Here is a 14,174-nt window from a genome sequence, read left to right on the forward strand (position 1 = left end):
TATGATACTGCGAACGTCGAATAAGACTTGTTGCATTCTTGTGCTGAATATGCACTTACCGGGAAGAACCAACACATCTAGATTCAAATTAGCACTCATTAGGGAAGTACACTATGTGAAAGCGTTGCTACAAATGTGGATCCGTTTTTCATATTGAAGAACTTATAGATAACCCACCTGTGGCAGATATCACAACGTTTCCAGATTCAGCTAGATTAATCAAATATTGCTTGCACAAGCAACGGAACGAAGTAACCTTCTGGTTAAAAAAATTGCATATGTTTTGCAAGGCAAAACATTTATTGCCTTTAACCTTGGAGCACAAGTTGCTTTTTACGAATAGAAGCCACTTTTTAAGGTACGTCTGCTTAAACAGAAACTATCGCGCCACTTAACTGATAAGCACCATAAAAAATTAGGCTGACTTCGCTGTTGTAACATTTACTTGTTCAACAAAACACTTTCTAAGGTACAGATGCGCGATTATCTCTGTGATACATCAAAGCGTTTCCTCCCGCAGTTTGGGAGCAACAGTTTGAAAGTTTGCGCCAGCCTCAGAAATAATTTTGATGTCGACAGGCTGGACTGCCTTATGGGCTCCATAAAACCAATAGTGTTACGACATCTTGTGAAGCACGTTGAATGAATGAAACAGTGAAAACGCCAGTGAAAAAGTATACGTTAAAGAGTTCAAGCCGAAATGTCCTGAAATGTGTTCACCTGTTTCTTTATTGGTAGGCGTTTCCACTATATTTTTTTCAACGCAAGCTCGAATTAGACCTATGCAACATGTATTAAAGTAATTAGATAAAACATAAGAATTTTAATCAATCAGATATTAGCTGTGATTGCTCACGCGGTTAATGTTCTCTTCGATTCTGCCAAGATTCAGAAGCGCATAGGAGACACTTAATTTCCAACCCTTTAATACTTTAGTTTGAGTTTACACATGGAAATGTCTCTTTATTGACAATTTTTCAGGAGAGACTTACTACACTGATATTTAAGTAATAAACTGAATGAAGCAACTTATTCATTGGGCAATATGTGTACTTGCATATAAGTGGATTCTATCTCACGATTCGTATACAAGGGCTGTATTGCAATAACATAAAAAATATGCCTAATAAACTTCTCTCTTGTTAGCCTGGAGGAGGAAGCACCGAGCATCCGATTACTACCGAAGTGAGTTCTGGAACAGTCATTCTTTCCTTTAAAGATTGCTAACACATGTGCTTAAGTATAATTATACCGTGCATTTCGTGTAATTCCAGTCAATGATTTAAAAAAAGAGCGGCAAACCGCAGATGGGTGAAATCAGCGAGATATTCTTTGCCTTGATGCACCTCTTTTAGCCGAATTTTTTAATTATATATTCAGCCAAATCAGTTACTTGAACATGGACAATTATGAGAAAACATTTATTACGCCCTTCGGGCTAAGTGCGTCTCCGTCGGTTGTTTCAGTTTCAGTTTCAGTTTATTATTCGTTCATAACAAGTTGTTACAATATATGGTATATAGTCAGAGACTGCACCGGGACCCTTCGATTAGAAGTCTAGCAAAAAAATAAAGCGGAAAACAGAGCAGAGAAACAAATCATGAAATAAGCACAATATAACCAAGAAACTGAGTGACGACACACATAAAAAACAAAAGGAAGAGGAAAGATGCACAATCAATAGTAATTCCACAGCTTCTAAATAGCAAAATAACATTGTAGGAAATTAATCAGAGAGCGAATAATTCTTGAGTTCACATTTGAAAGAATACAAGGTAGTTGACAACTTAGGTAGTTGACAACTTACACGGTGTTCCGAAACAACCGATGCAGCATGTTTATGGCAATGTAGTTCCTCTGTGTTGCTTTTCTTTCCATCATGCGCTATCGTATTACAACGCTTTCAACCGCGTTTCGTGCGACCGAAGCGCGTGGTGGGCTGCGAGGCTTGGTTATCGCTTATTAGAGGGTACGGCGAGTCCTCCATGTGTGCCACCGTGGAAGCGGTGAGGCCGATGCTTGGATCGTTAACCGATGAATTCGCCACGCTGGTCACGGGGGCACCTACGCTCGCAACGTGACGGAGAGCGCTGTGATATAATAGCGTCACGGGTGAAACCATTTATCTGATACTTCGCGGACTTCCTTGAATTGCCGAGAAACGTAGGCGCGGTATACACAATGGCACCAAAAAACTGCATCGGTTGTTTTTTTTTTTAAATTTGGGTTTTACGTGCCAAAACCACTTTCTGATTGTGAGGCACGCCGTAGTGGAGCACTCCGGAAATTTTTGACCACCTGGGGTTCTTTAACGTGCACCTAAATCTAAGTACACGGGTGTTTTCGCATTTAGCCCCCATCGAAATGCGGCCGGCGTCACCGGGATTCGATCCCGCAACCTCGTGCTCAGCAGCCTAACGCCATAGCCACTGAGCAACCACGGCGGGTAGGATCGGTTGTTCTTGAACCTCCTCTGCAATTTAACGAAACCCGATTGACTCGAACGTGCGTAACTTCATTGACCAGTTAGGCGGGATATAGAAACACCACGAGCCGTGCCACACGACGACAAAGAACGGGTGGTTGATTTTATTTACTGAAATTTATTGAATTGAGTGCACTGGGGATAAGCAATTCAAGATTCTGCTTCACTTTTGTTTCTCCCTTCTATACTGCGGCCTTAACACGCTCACGTCACTCATGCTTTATAGTTTCCATCGACGACTCCTTCAGAGGAAACAGAAGTCACGGTGAGTGCTCTTACCTTAAGTATTGCAAGTTTTGGAAAAATGTTTCTTCTCCACGTTCTTGCGTTCCAGATTTTGCCCCCTAATGCATGAATTAGCAGCCTCACAATGGAAGAATGAGAGCCATTTTCATTAGTGTTGCGATATGTTTGCATTCGGCAACGATTTGAGTAGCTGGAACGTGTTGCTTAGATGTCTGTTTATAATAGGTCTGACGATAATATACCGAATGGAATGAAAGGGTCATCACCCTTAGCACAACCAGAAATCTTTAAATAAAATACGCCGTGCATTGTTTCAAGGAAGAAACGTGAAATTGTTGCCTATGCCGAGTGTTTCACTTCTTAATGCTTTCCTTGATGCTGAAGTTTTGCCACGTGCATCGACGCCGAGCTAAGCTCGCAGAACACGCAGTGCTTCTAGAATGATGAAAATGTCGTCTAAGTAAACGTGCCCGTGGACCTTAGCAGATCTTGGAGGTTACGAGCAGAAGTTGACAGATGGAACCAGAAAAAAAAATAAACTGTAGTGAGGTCGCGGTCATTCCGCATGCGCTACAAAAATTCTGGTTGTAATCACACGCGAGTTTAAAGATTCGCGCTTCAGCTTTGTGGGGTAAATACGCAAACAGCGACAGTTGCTTAGGGCACTTGTTGCGCTCTCTAAAGTGACCTTCGTCGGCGTGGTACAAAGCGCAGAGGTAGACACAGCCCAGACCGAGAAAGGGCAGATGCAGAAACTGCCCAATAAATTAGAGGGATGCGGTTCCAATATGGCTTCGTGAAGAGCGATGGCAGGGCCTCCTGGTTGACCACACTGTTGACTGGTTACGCTGGCTTGACCTGAGAGCGGTGCTTACGGCTGATTAGATAGGCAAGTTATTCGCACGCTTGCGAGAGGGGACCGCTTGAGCCATACCGCGCCACCGCGGACTTCCGGGATGCTGCCGATAATCTGGCCTCGTACGTAGAGAACCAGTGTAATGTAAATAGATACATTGTTATACTGCTGGAAGGGGAAGTAAGATAAAAAAGAGAGAGACAGATCTGAAAATTTCTCACTGACAACGAGATAAAGCAACACACCGCTGCGTTGTGGTCTGAATTAGAGATTGTGCACACAAGGGAGCATTTGAAATGCCGGTGATTCCTTTTTCCTTAGCTGAGTAGTTCCCCCACTCGTGTTTTTTAACAATTGAGATGTGTTAACATTGCACGCACTGATACTGTGATAGTCGTTAATTGGTACCTAATCGGCATTCTCAGTGAGTGCCACCGGTATCCACGTGCTTGGTCTACTGTCTTTCAGGTAGTATATTGTGCGATGATGCTGACTGAATCTAATAAACAATGGCATGCACTACTCAGGGGAATAATATTGTATGAGGGAATAATACGGTACTCTGCATACATTGATACACATTTTCCTACAGCCATGCGCACAGAGGGAAATAGCCACTCTGCTTAAGAGCAGTCCTAATAAGCGAAATTAGAACTAGCTACAGCACGAAGGACTATGACTAAGAAATATGACACACTATGCACAGTGTTTATCGTCTCTCCTAGTGTTCCACTTTCAAGCTGTACGTGGTTTTAATTATGAACAAAGAACTCGTCCAAGCGTCCACCCTTGTTAACCCAATAAGGGAGCGAGGATAACATAAAAAAACCTTTACCCTTAAAAAATATGTTAATCGAAAATGCTAAAAAAAGGAATTGCTGCCATGACTTCGGCAAAAAAAAGAAAACCTACGAAATTAAAAAAAAACGTGAAGTTTCAAACAGTAATTAATTCAGGTCACAAACAACGGGGTGATATGAATAAAATTTGGACCAAGAAACTACCTTACAACAACCATTGTTGAAAGTCTCAGTTCCGTGATACTATATAAAGACTGCTGATTCAATGAAAGTTGATGCTCTTCCTCGCGGAAACTGACGAAGTTGTTGTATTTTTTTTTTACAAATTCTGACGCATATTTCTCTACAGCCCGGAACAGAAAGCACCGGTCACACAAGACCTGGCAAGGTAAGTTCCAGACTGAGCGTTCTTCCTTTTAATACTAGCATAAACGTGTCAGTATCAATAAATGTCAGGCAAATATAAACCAACGTTGGCACTATTTAGGAAAGCAAGGAGTACTGTCAGCTGTGAAGACTCATGATAGCTATGCCAAAGATGTGCGATACTATAAAAAATTATCGCATTATTCGCAGATCACTTGCATCCCATTAAGGTTTGTGCATGCTTTGCTTGATACAATTAGGTCACAAGGAGAACTCCGACGGTGCCAGCAGGAAGCACGGTAAGTGTTCACCCGAAAGTTTATTAACGTATTTATTTATTTATTTAGCTACTTGTGTATTTGCTTGTGTGTTTAAGCGGCGTGCTTTGCGTGCCCTCCATATCAGTCATATACATTGTTCTTAATTATTTTGTTTCTTGCACATCGTAGCAGTGTGTAAATAGTTATTGCATAGGTATTGCATGCTGACAGCGCAGGTCGGAAAAACATTTTTCATAAGCACATGGCTGAAATAGATACAATTTTATGTAATTTACCTCAAATGCTTGTGTACATTTAAACCAAAATGCCTCGTCGAGCTAGGACGTGAGGTAAGATACACGACCTGAAATTACTCGGTAAGAACTGTAGAAAACGGTTTCACAACAGTTTCACGTTGAGTACTTATACTAACATGAAAATAGACCTACGTCCGTATGTCATAATACTGCTTCCGCAGCATGAATAAGACGAATAGCTTATTTTGTTAATTTACTTTTCTAGCCTGTGACACCTGGAACAGGTAGCTCAGAGGGTACAAGTCCTGGCTCGGTAAGTCATACATAAACATTGACAAATTATGTTCAGCATCTCGATGAAATATAAATCGTCAAGTCCCACAACGTTTTAGCCCACACAAAGTTTAAAACAGTAATCGGATTATCTTGATTTTTTTTTCAGTAGATAAATATGAAAGTAAAGTATCTAAAATGCAATCTTAGAGTGGTTAACTTAAAGTGCTGGCGCTGCGCTGGCACATGAATGCTTGCATTATGCAGAGATAATTCACACCTCGTGAATGCACTTAGGTTGCTCTTATTTATTTGCATTGCCATAACGTGTTTACGCTGAATGCAAAAAAATATAACGCAGAAGGACCAAAAGGAGCATAATATAGCCTTCACACTGAATGTGTTCGTTATCTATCTTGCTTGTTTAGTTGCAAGCGTTTCTCTTTTAAATACGCTTCTCCACTTGGCGCTTTGTGGATTTTATCAACAATTCCATGCACCTTAAAATTCTATCCAATTGTCCTTCCTACAAGGCTCACTTTGCTCAGTAGCTATCTAAGGCCTTGTATAGGCTTTCACCGTTTTCTCAAGAAAAAATTTTTTATAAGGCAACTGCTTAAGCCAGATGCGTAACTATTATCGCTGGTATGTTCAGTATAATATTGAGATGCTAGAACCTACAAAGATATACATTGTGTGTGCTATGTTTACGTTATGAAATATAATATAGGTCATAACGCCGTAAAAAATGTCGAATTCCGGTCACGGGAGAAAATGTATTGCGATCTAAAACATGCCGGTAAGGAAGCTTTATAATAAGAGAGTTCAAAACCCTCTATTTATGCGCAGTAGCCTATCACGGATACACCAAATACAACACTAAACCAATTTTTTGGGAGGAAATTTTTACATTTTATAGCTACGCTACACGTATGAATATATCATGTCAGCTCTACTAGCTTGGAATAAATGGGGAAACATTTGAGCTGATCAACTTTTTTATAGTCTGGAACTGAAAGCAGCGAGGGTTCAAGCATTGGCACGGTAAATTTTCCACTGATTTCATCTGATCTGATTTGTGTGCGGATTCGGACGCGTTCATATAAAACATTTTCACACAGTGTCAGACCCAAGCAGGAGCATGCGCGTCAATATTTATTGCGGTCGGCGTGTTCTTCCATGTAGAGTGAATCGAAGTGTTATTCGTCAGAGTCATGAAGAGTTAAATTAGTAGCCTTATTAATCTTTCGTCACCAGCTATATGCGCCGCACCAGGCGCACTGTTTCGATGAACATTGTCCCACTTAGGTCGCAAATGAGCTGCTTTAAATTTTTTTTCCTTCCGTCAACTATCAAATTGTGGAACAAGTTTGATGGATCCGTCAGACGACTACCCATGGAACAATTTTCAGCAGAAGTGGAAATTTATGTATATATGTTAATATTTATTAGTTCTCTTAACTTTGATCTGCATTCTGTAAACCTGTTTTGCTGTTTTCGTGTGATCAATTAACCTGTTATATTCTGCGAACGTGTTCTTGTATCTTCGACGTTTTGTATGGACCCACCCCCTGCTACGTCTCGTATAGAGACAGCAGTAGCTCTAAATAAATTAAAATAAAATAAAATTTACCTGCATAAACGACATAGACTGTATTCGTCAGATACATAACTGCTTACCGTGGAAGCGTTGTTACATATACTGATCTCTACCCACAGCGAGTTGCGTAAGTTGAGGTGAGTGAAGTTGAAATGTGAAAAAGTCGGTTGGGTGTTTGTAGAGATGGCGAGAGAAAGAGGGGAGAAGGGGCTTTGCTGTCGGTTATCTATTTGCCTTTTGGAAGTGGCGAAGAGCAGCCAAGTAAACAATGCCAAGAAAAGCATTCATTGCCCTAACGAAAAAAAAAGCATGAGGTTAATTTAGGCCGTCGCTCTAGCTTAATACATTTTTTATTAGGCCACTGTTTTTTGTCTCGATCTTCCAGATAATGTTCATGCTTTTATCAATGCCGTAATTGACAGAGACTCACGAGGTGCATTGCGCACAAAGTTGTAGCGGTATGATCCTTACCATATAGCACGCATAATATTATAAAGAAAAAACTGCCTCAGCGTGTGGAAAACACTTATTTATCGATTCAGAATGTCTTTGCTACGACCATGACGATGTAAGCACTGTTAGTTGCAGCTCCGGCTTAGGGAGCGTTTTTCATTAAGTCCATTCCGTCGCTTTGTATTTTTTCCAATTTCCTCTGAGACGGAAGGGAGGCTTCATCCCAATTGTGCCCCTTCATTCATCACAGAGCTTCACTTCCTTTGACCTCGCCGCTTTGCGAAAATTCACTAAACAAACACCAACAGACTTTGACGCGTGATGTCAAAAGAGTTTCGGCACTTGCTCAACTGCCGTAAGTGCACATGAAGTCTTATTACAGTAGTAGGGACGTCTTAGCCGCTTTGGGGACGGCATGTTGCTAAGTTTTATAACTCGGTGCCAACAATAATTTCTGTTTATTATTAGTGGCATACTGAGACGTCCCTTTGCCAGTTATTTGGAATGTCATTTGATCATGCACTATTTAAAAAAAACATACTGCAGTTTGTGGTGAATCATCAGCTCATAACAACGCTTTGCTTCACAGGGATCAACCGAAAGTCCTTATAGAACGAGCTCGAGAAGGGTAAGTACTTTACTTTCTTTGGCCGTGGGCAAGCGTTCGTAATGAGAAACTTCAGAAGTTAGAACTGATGTCTATATTTCTGTAGCAAGGGGCGCACTAAGACTTTAATTCTGCGCCAGCTATGAACAAGCTCAAGACAAGAACTTTATTGATCATCACTTGTACACCGCGTTTCTGGATAGCAGAAGTATATTCATACATCTTACAGCCAAGACCTAATAACCCGGACCGCGAAAGAGTCGGCTGCACTAAAGGGGAAATAATATTTGTAAACTGGCAATAGTAGAATTGATATTTATAAATTATAGAACCACCTAATCTTGATCTCTGACGGACGGGAAATTTTAAATATGAATAAGAATCACGTAGACTGCTTCAGGATTCGTTGATAGCGTTTATATGTTTCTTCCATGAGAAGTGGATTCCCCAACGCACGCTGTTGTAGTTGCAGTGTTACACTCATCTAGTGATTCCCCTGACATGAGGCCCAAAAATAGGCACGCATTAAATGTTCATTAAGTTCAGGCAGCCTAGTATCACACAATGAAGCTGCTAGACTTAGTAAAAAAGCATTTGTGGGTATGTATTCTTTTAGCACCGTGGTATGCTGTGGACGTTTGCAGCTTCCGTCAAAGTTAAAGCACAAACTTAGACAAAGTTTGTCTCACATTTCAAGTGCTGTTTGAACTGCCCTAAATCCCAACTTAAGGTATTTGAGTTCTGTTTTATCAGTTGCCTCTCCTTGGCAACCTGCAGCCTGTACAAGCTCTGTTATCTCTTGTCCATTAGCCAGGACCTAGAAGTACTGAAGGTAGAAGTGAAGAAACGGTGAGTTCCATGTTGAGAAACCACTTCTTTTTAAACGTTGCATGTTTATGTGGAATTAACAAAACGAACGAACTGCCTGAATTGCTTCTAATGGGACTATCCAGCGTAGCCTTAACTTGGAACTGTTCTGCAGACATTAATATGGCACCTCATGTTGCGTTTGACTTTCAGTCATAGAGGAGTAAATTATTTCGTAATAAACTAACATTGCAAAACTAACATAACAAAAGCGACGTGAATTTACACAGTCTCCAAACTGTTTCCCGATTTGGGAAAATCAAAAAATAAAAAAAAGTCCGGCAAGAGACATCTCAAGGAATGTTGATTTATATCCTCTATAAACGATCCTCTTTCGACAAGTTCCCTGAGTTGGGAAATTAATACGCTATTTAAATTACATATGTGATATATTTGCATGCTGAAATGTAGGGCTTTGCCGGCGGTCATATTTACAGTAACCAGGGGAAAGAAAAGTAAGCCTAATCGATGAATGCTGATGTCATCATGATGTAATACATGGCACAAGTAGTCATATAATTCTCACTATTTCTAATAATATCTTGGAACATTCCCTCATGACCGGGTATATCTGCTTCCTGGCTCACAGAATTTTGGCCATCGCTGTAAACTGCAGTTCATTAACTATCTACCACAAAAAGAATAATAACGCATTGTAGCAGTTCAAATTCAATATTTATGCACATAAAGCAGTTTAGTCTTTCAGAGTGTGGTCGAAGTGTTTGCCATCGTCAGATGAACAAACTATGGATAAGAGGCATACAGACAGCGACACCGAAAAGGCATTGATGTGCGGCCAAGGTAACAGCATTGTACCAGATCTCTTGTAGTGAAATGAATAAGGAATTTACGGTGGTCCAGTGTCTTAACAGCAACATGTATGAAAATCACTTTTACTACTGCACGACATATCTTCGAACGAAGAAATATAGGCGCAGCTGTTACACTATTAGCATATACAGGGTGTCCCAGCTAATAGACAGTTTTAGTATAGCGTACGCTATTCCATTGCGTACGCTAAATAATAGCGGGTCGTCAGTGCGCATGCGCTCAACGCTAAACGAAATAGCGGGTATAGCGGGCGTACGCAACGCAAACGATTTAGCGTTAGCGTTTTTGCGTGGTTTGCGGAGTTTGCGGGAAACATGGCGGCGGTCCCGGCTGCCCGCTTCGAACTGAATTCGGCGTTTCTTTTGTAAAATGCACTTCGTTCGTAGCAAATGACTGTGTAAACAGCTTTCGCTTAGTCTCAGGCCGCTTCGACGACAGAGTTTTATGGATAACTTCGTGGTGTTTTTGAGATCGCTTCTCGTTTCGAACGAGTCGAAGCCTAACGAAAGAAACGTTCAAAATGTCAGCGCCACCTATCGCCACAGGCGCGAAATAGCCGCAACGACGGCATATGGCCTCAGAGATGCGAAGATATCGTCGGCCAACTAAAATTGTAGAAAACGCGCGCGGCTTAGCGTACGCTATATTAGAGAGTTTTAGTATAGCGTAAAATCCTTGCGTTAGCGTTAGCGTGCGACGCAACGCTAACGCAAAGAAAGACTGCACTGCGCGGCACAAGGTAGTGTTTTAGAATAGCGGAACGGAGAAAAGCGTTAACGTTAACGCAAACAAATACAGCGCCATCTAGATGTAACGACACAAAGTACTGGAAAGCCAAATCCACACGAAATGTCGAGCTTATCCAATGCCGAATCCGCAAGTGTGTCCCTAAGTCAAGCTTATCGAAAGCCACAGTCGCTGCGTTAATTACGCATGTAGGTGTTTGGTTTGAGCGTTGTTTTCTCGAGAGTCGCGAAACACACCGATTAATCTTGGCATGCTGCGATCGAGTGTTCTGTGGGACCCATATTACGTGTCCTTTTTAAGTTGGGATGACATAGACACCCTCATGCTTCGGGAATGAGAGCGACCGCGCAGGTTCTACGTGTCCTCAAGATTCACTCAACGTCGAAGCTATACCGGAGGGGACGTTTCGCCGGCAATTTCGCTTCCAAAAAGCGGATTTCCCACTTTTTTCCAATTTTTTGCAACGGACGCCCACCTTGACGTCCATCCGAATGGGTTCAAGGCGAAAACCTCCTTCACGAGGTTCATATCGTCGTCGTTGGTAAAACGCACACGCATTGTGACCACAGCACCGACCACACTACTGTGTTTTGCCGCGGAATACATGACATGCATCGGCTCCACATGCGGCTTTACACCAAGCGAACGAGCGAAATACACTTGGGCGCCATCTCGAGGCGGATACAGCAAACACATTTAGCAAACCCATAGAGTTGTTCTACTAACTCTATGAGCAAACCCTCTCGTTAAGCCTACTGCGCCTCTAATCGAGAACGTATATCGTAAACAACGCCCATTTGTCACCTGTGCACCGCTGCCGAAGCTTCATCACACAAATCTAAGGTGAACACGAGCATTAGTGGGGAAGGATAGCGCCTAGCAGTGCAGGCAGACGACTCGATAGATCCGAAGCGGGCTGCTCTCACTTCGACTGGCGCCGCCATCTTGCCGTACGTAAGGCTCCCCTTGCGTGCGTTAGCGTTCAACGCTAAATCCTGAAAATAGCGTACGTACGTAAGAGCTCCAGCAGCGTTTACGTATAGCGCATGCGCAGTGTGGTGCACGCAACGCTAACGCTAACGCTAACGCTAACTCTTTGCGTTTGCTGCTTTACGCTATACTAAAACTCTCTATTATAGCGTATAGCGTACGCTATAGTTGGGCACGCTAAACTAAAACTGTCTAATATTACCCAGAGTTTCAAAATATGCAAATGCCACGTAGCTGGTCAGAACCAAGGTAATGTTGTTTGCCATCACTTGGAGATACTCAAATTTTTTTCACTCCGCCTAATTAGATAATTAGTGTTAATTAGGTATACAACATTTCAAATGTTATAATTCGATGGAAAGTGTCAATGCGAAATTTGTAGAGCGACATGAAAAACACCCGATACAGCTTTCTGTCACTCAATACGTGCTACATAAAAGCATTTTTCTGAGCATGAAAGAAGCCCGCGAATGCACGCAAAGTGCCTGGAGCGGCCACTCAGGCGCCAATTTCCCGTGCATTTGCAAGCTTCTTTCACGTTCGGAAAAACACTTTTAGTAGGACACACTGAGTGACAGAAATCTGTATCTGGAGTTATTCATTCCACTCTGCAATTTTCTCGCTAACACATTTAATCTAATTGTACAATTTGAGAAGCTGAATATTTAGTAATAATTATCTAATTAGGCGCGATGAAAAAAATTGCTTGAGTATCTCCAAGCAATGGCAAACAACAATACCTTCGTTCTGTCCAGCTACTTGGCATTTGCGTATTTTTAACCTCTGGATTAAGCTAGCTGGGACACCCTGTATATACTCAATAACTTTAGTTAGGCTCTCAAATGGTAATTACATTAACTTCGCGCCGGGATCATCAACGAGAAGAGATCATGACCTAAACTTGATACCCTACTACGCACGTACTAACATGTTCAAATTCAGCTTTTTTCCCCACTCAGTCGAACACTGGAATTCATTACCTGGATCCATTCGCTCGAGCTCATCCCAATTTTTTTGCAACCGCCATCCCAGATGCATAATCGTGCTCACCCATGCCTGACATCATTTGTATAACTTGTTGTGTATTTTTCTTTCATCAGTGCTTTTTTGTATAAGTGTTCGCTTGTGTTTATTTGTGTATTTTCCTTTCACCAGTGCTCTTTAAAAGTGTTCACTTGTGTTTACCGCTGTATATTCCATTGCATTTTCTGTACCTTTTCTTAACCCACTCCTGCTATAGCGCAAATTGCGCTGCAGTATGTATAAGTAAATAAATAAATAAATAAATATGTATACACACAAAGTAGTGCATGGGGCTGTAGAACATATTGCTATAAAGTTATGCAGCGCTGCTGACATATTATGCAATTTATTTAAATTGATTACTCCCTGCTTTTATTCAGTTTGTGGTGTGTAGAATGGAAGTCTATTGAGCTTTCCCTTCCCGATTCTAAACGATTTGTACAGAGCTATTGCATAATACTGACATATTTAACACAAACGACACAACAATGCATGTTTACTAACCAAATAATGTCTTATCTCGATAGCCAGAAACAGGAACCACTGAGGTTGGAAGCAGCGCAGGGGTGAGTGGTGCTCTAGCTTGCTACCTAGAGAGTTTCTCACTGTAACGTGTTCTGGTATGATGAAAGGTGCAAGCAATTGTTCAATTCGGATCTCTCCATTCATGAAGAAACGCTTAACTAGCATTAAGCTGGGGGAGACGTTTAAAAGTGGTATGAGTTCATTGGAACCAGAGGAGTAGGACTCTGGTCATTCGATTTTTCATATGATACCTATTATTGTCGGGTTCTCTATAAGCCTAAAATCTGAAAAAGAAACGCATTTAATTTATTTTCTGTTTTCTTTTTGTTTTGATTTTTCCAAAATGCACTTTTTGTGAAAACTATTAGTCGCGGGACTTTCTTCATTTTTCATTTTCATTTCTTCATATTTGGGGTTTTACGTGCCAAAACCACTTTCTGATTATGAGGCACGCCGTAGTGGAGGACTCCGGAAGTTTTGACCACCTGGGGTTCTTTAACGTGCACCTAAATCTAAGCACACGGGTGTTTTCGCATTTCGCCCCCATCGAAATGCGGCCGCCGTGGCCGGGATTCGATCCCGCGACCTCGTGCTCAGCAGCCCAACACCATAGCCACTGAGCAACCACGGCGGGTAGTCGCGGGACTTTCAAATTTCCAAAAAGAAAGAGAGTAGTGTGCCACAGAACTGCAAATAAAGCTATGCAGATAGGTAAGAAGTTCACTTTTCTTTTCAGTTTTTACATGGCGAAACACAAACCCCAATGTTGAGTGTAGATCCAGCAACAAGATGCTGGCGTGAAAGAAAGAAGTACCGGTGTCAGTGACTGCACGGGTGACGTACATTATGTTGTTAAGACAATCACAAGATGGATACGACAGTTTGGCGATGCATGAAGCCGGTGATAACAAGAAATTACAACTTTGTTCGATACAGGTCCTATATAGGTCAATGCCCTCTACGACCAACCATATGGCAAACTGGTAAA

The 14,174-nt window shown here is 41.7% G+C and overlaps 1 protein-coding gene across 31 annotated transcripts in view; it reads left to right on the plus strand.

Annotated features, from left to right (window-relative positions):
- LOC135896969 (uncharacterized) overlaps positions 1-14,174 on the plus strand; it is a 279,122-nt gene that overhangs the window by 68,982 nt on the left and 195,966 nt on the right. For 30 of the 31 annotated variants that reach the window (XM_070526193.1, XM_070526196.1, XM_070526195.1 and 27 more), the window contains 8 exons: positions 1,147-1,185; positions 2,712-2,750; positions 4,737-4,775; positions 5,014-5,052; positions 5,536-5,583; positions 8,186-8,224; positions 9,014-9,052; positions 13,189-13,227. In XM_070526193.1, the coding sequence (XP_070382294.1) occupies positions 1,147-1,185; positions 2,712-2,750; positions 4,737-4,775; positions 5,014-5,052; positions 5,536-5,583; positions 8,186-8,224; positions 9,014-9,052; positions 13,189-13,227 (321 nt within the window). The remainder of the gene's footprint in view (positions 1-1,146; positions 1,186-2,711; positions 2,751-4,736; positions 4,776-5,013; positions 5,053-5,535; positions 5,584-8,185; positions 8,225-9,013; positions 9,053-13,188; positions 13,228-14,174) is intronic. The other variant, XM_070526197.1, reaches the window with a different exon arrangement.

Source organism: Dermacentor albipictus, chromosome 9, assembly GCF_038994185.2.
Source record: "Dermacentor albipictus isolate Rhodes 1998 colony chromosome 9, USDA_Dalb.pri_finalv2, whole genome shotgun sequence".
Lineage (NCBI taxonomy): Eukaryota > Metazoa > Arthropoda > Arachnida > Ixodida > Ixodidae > Dermacentor > Dermacentor albipictus.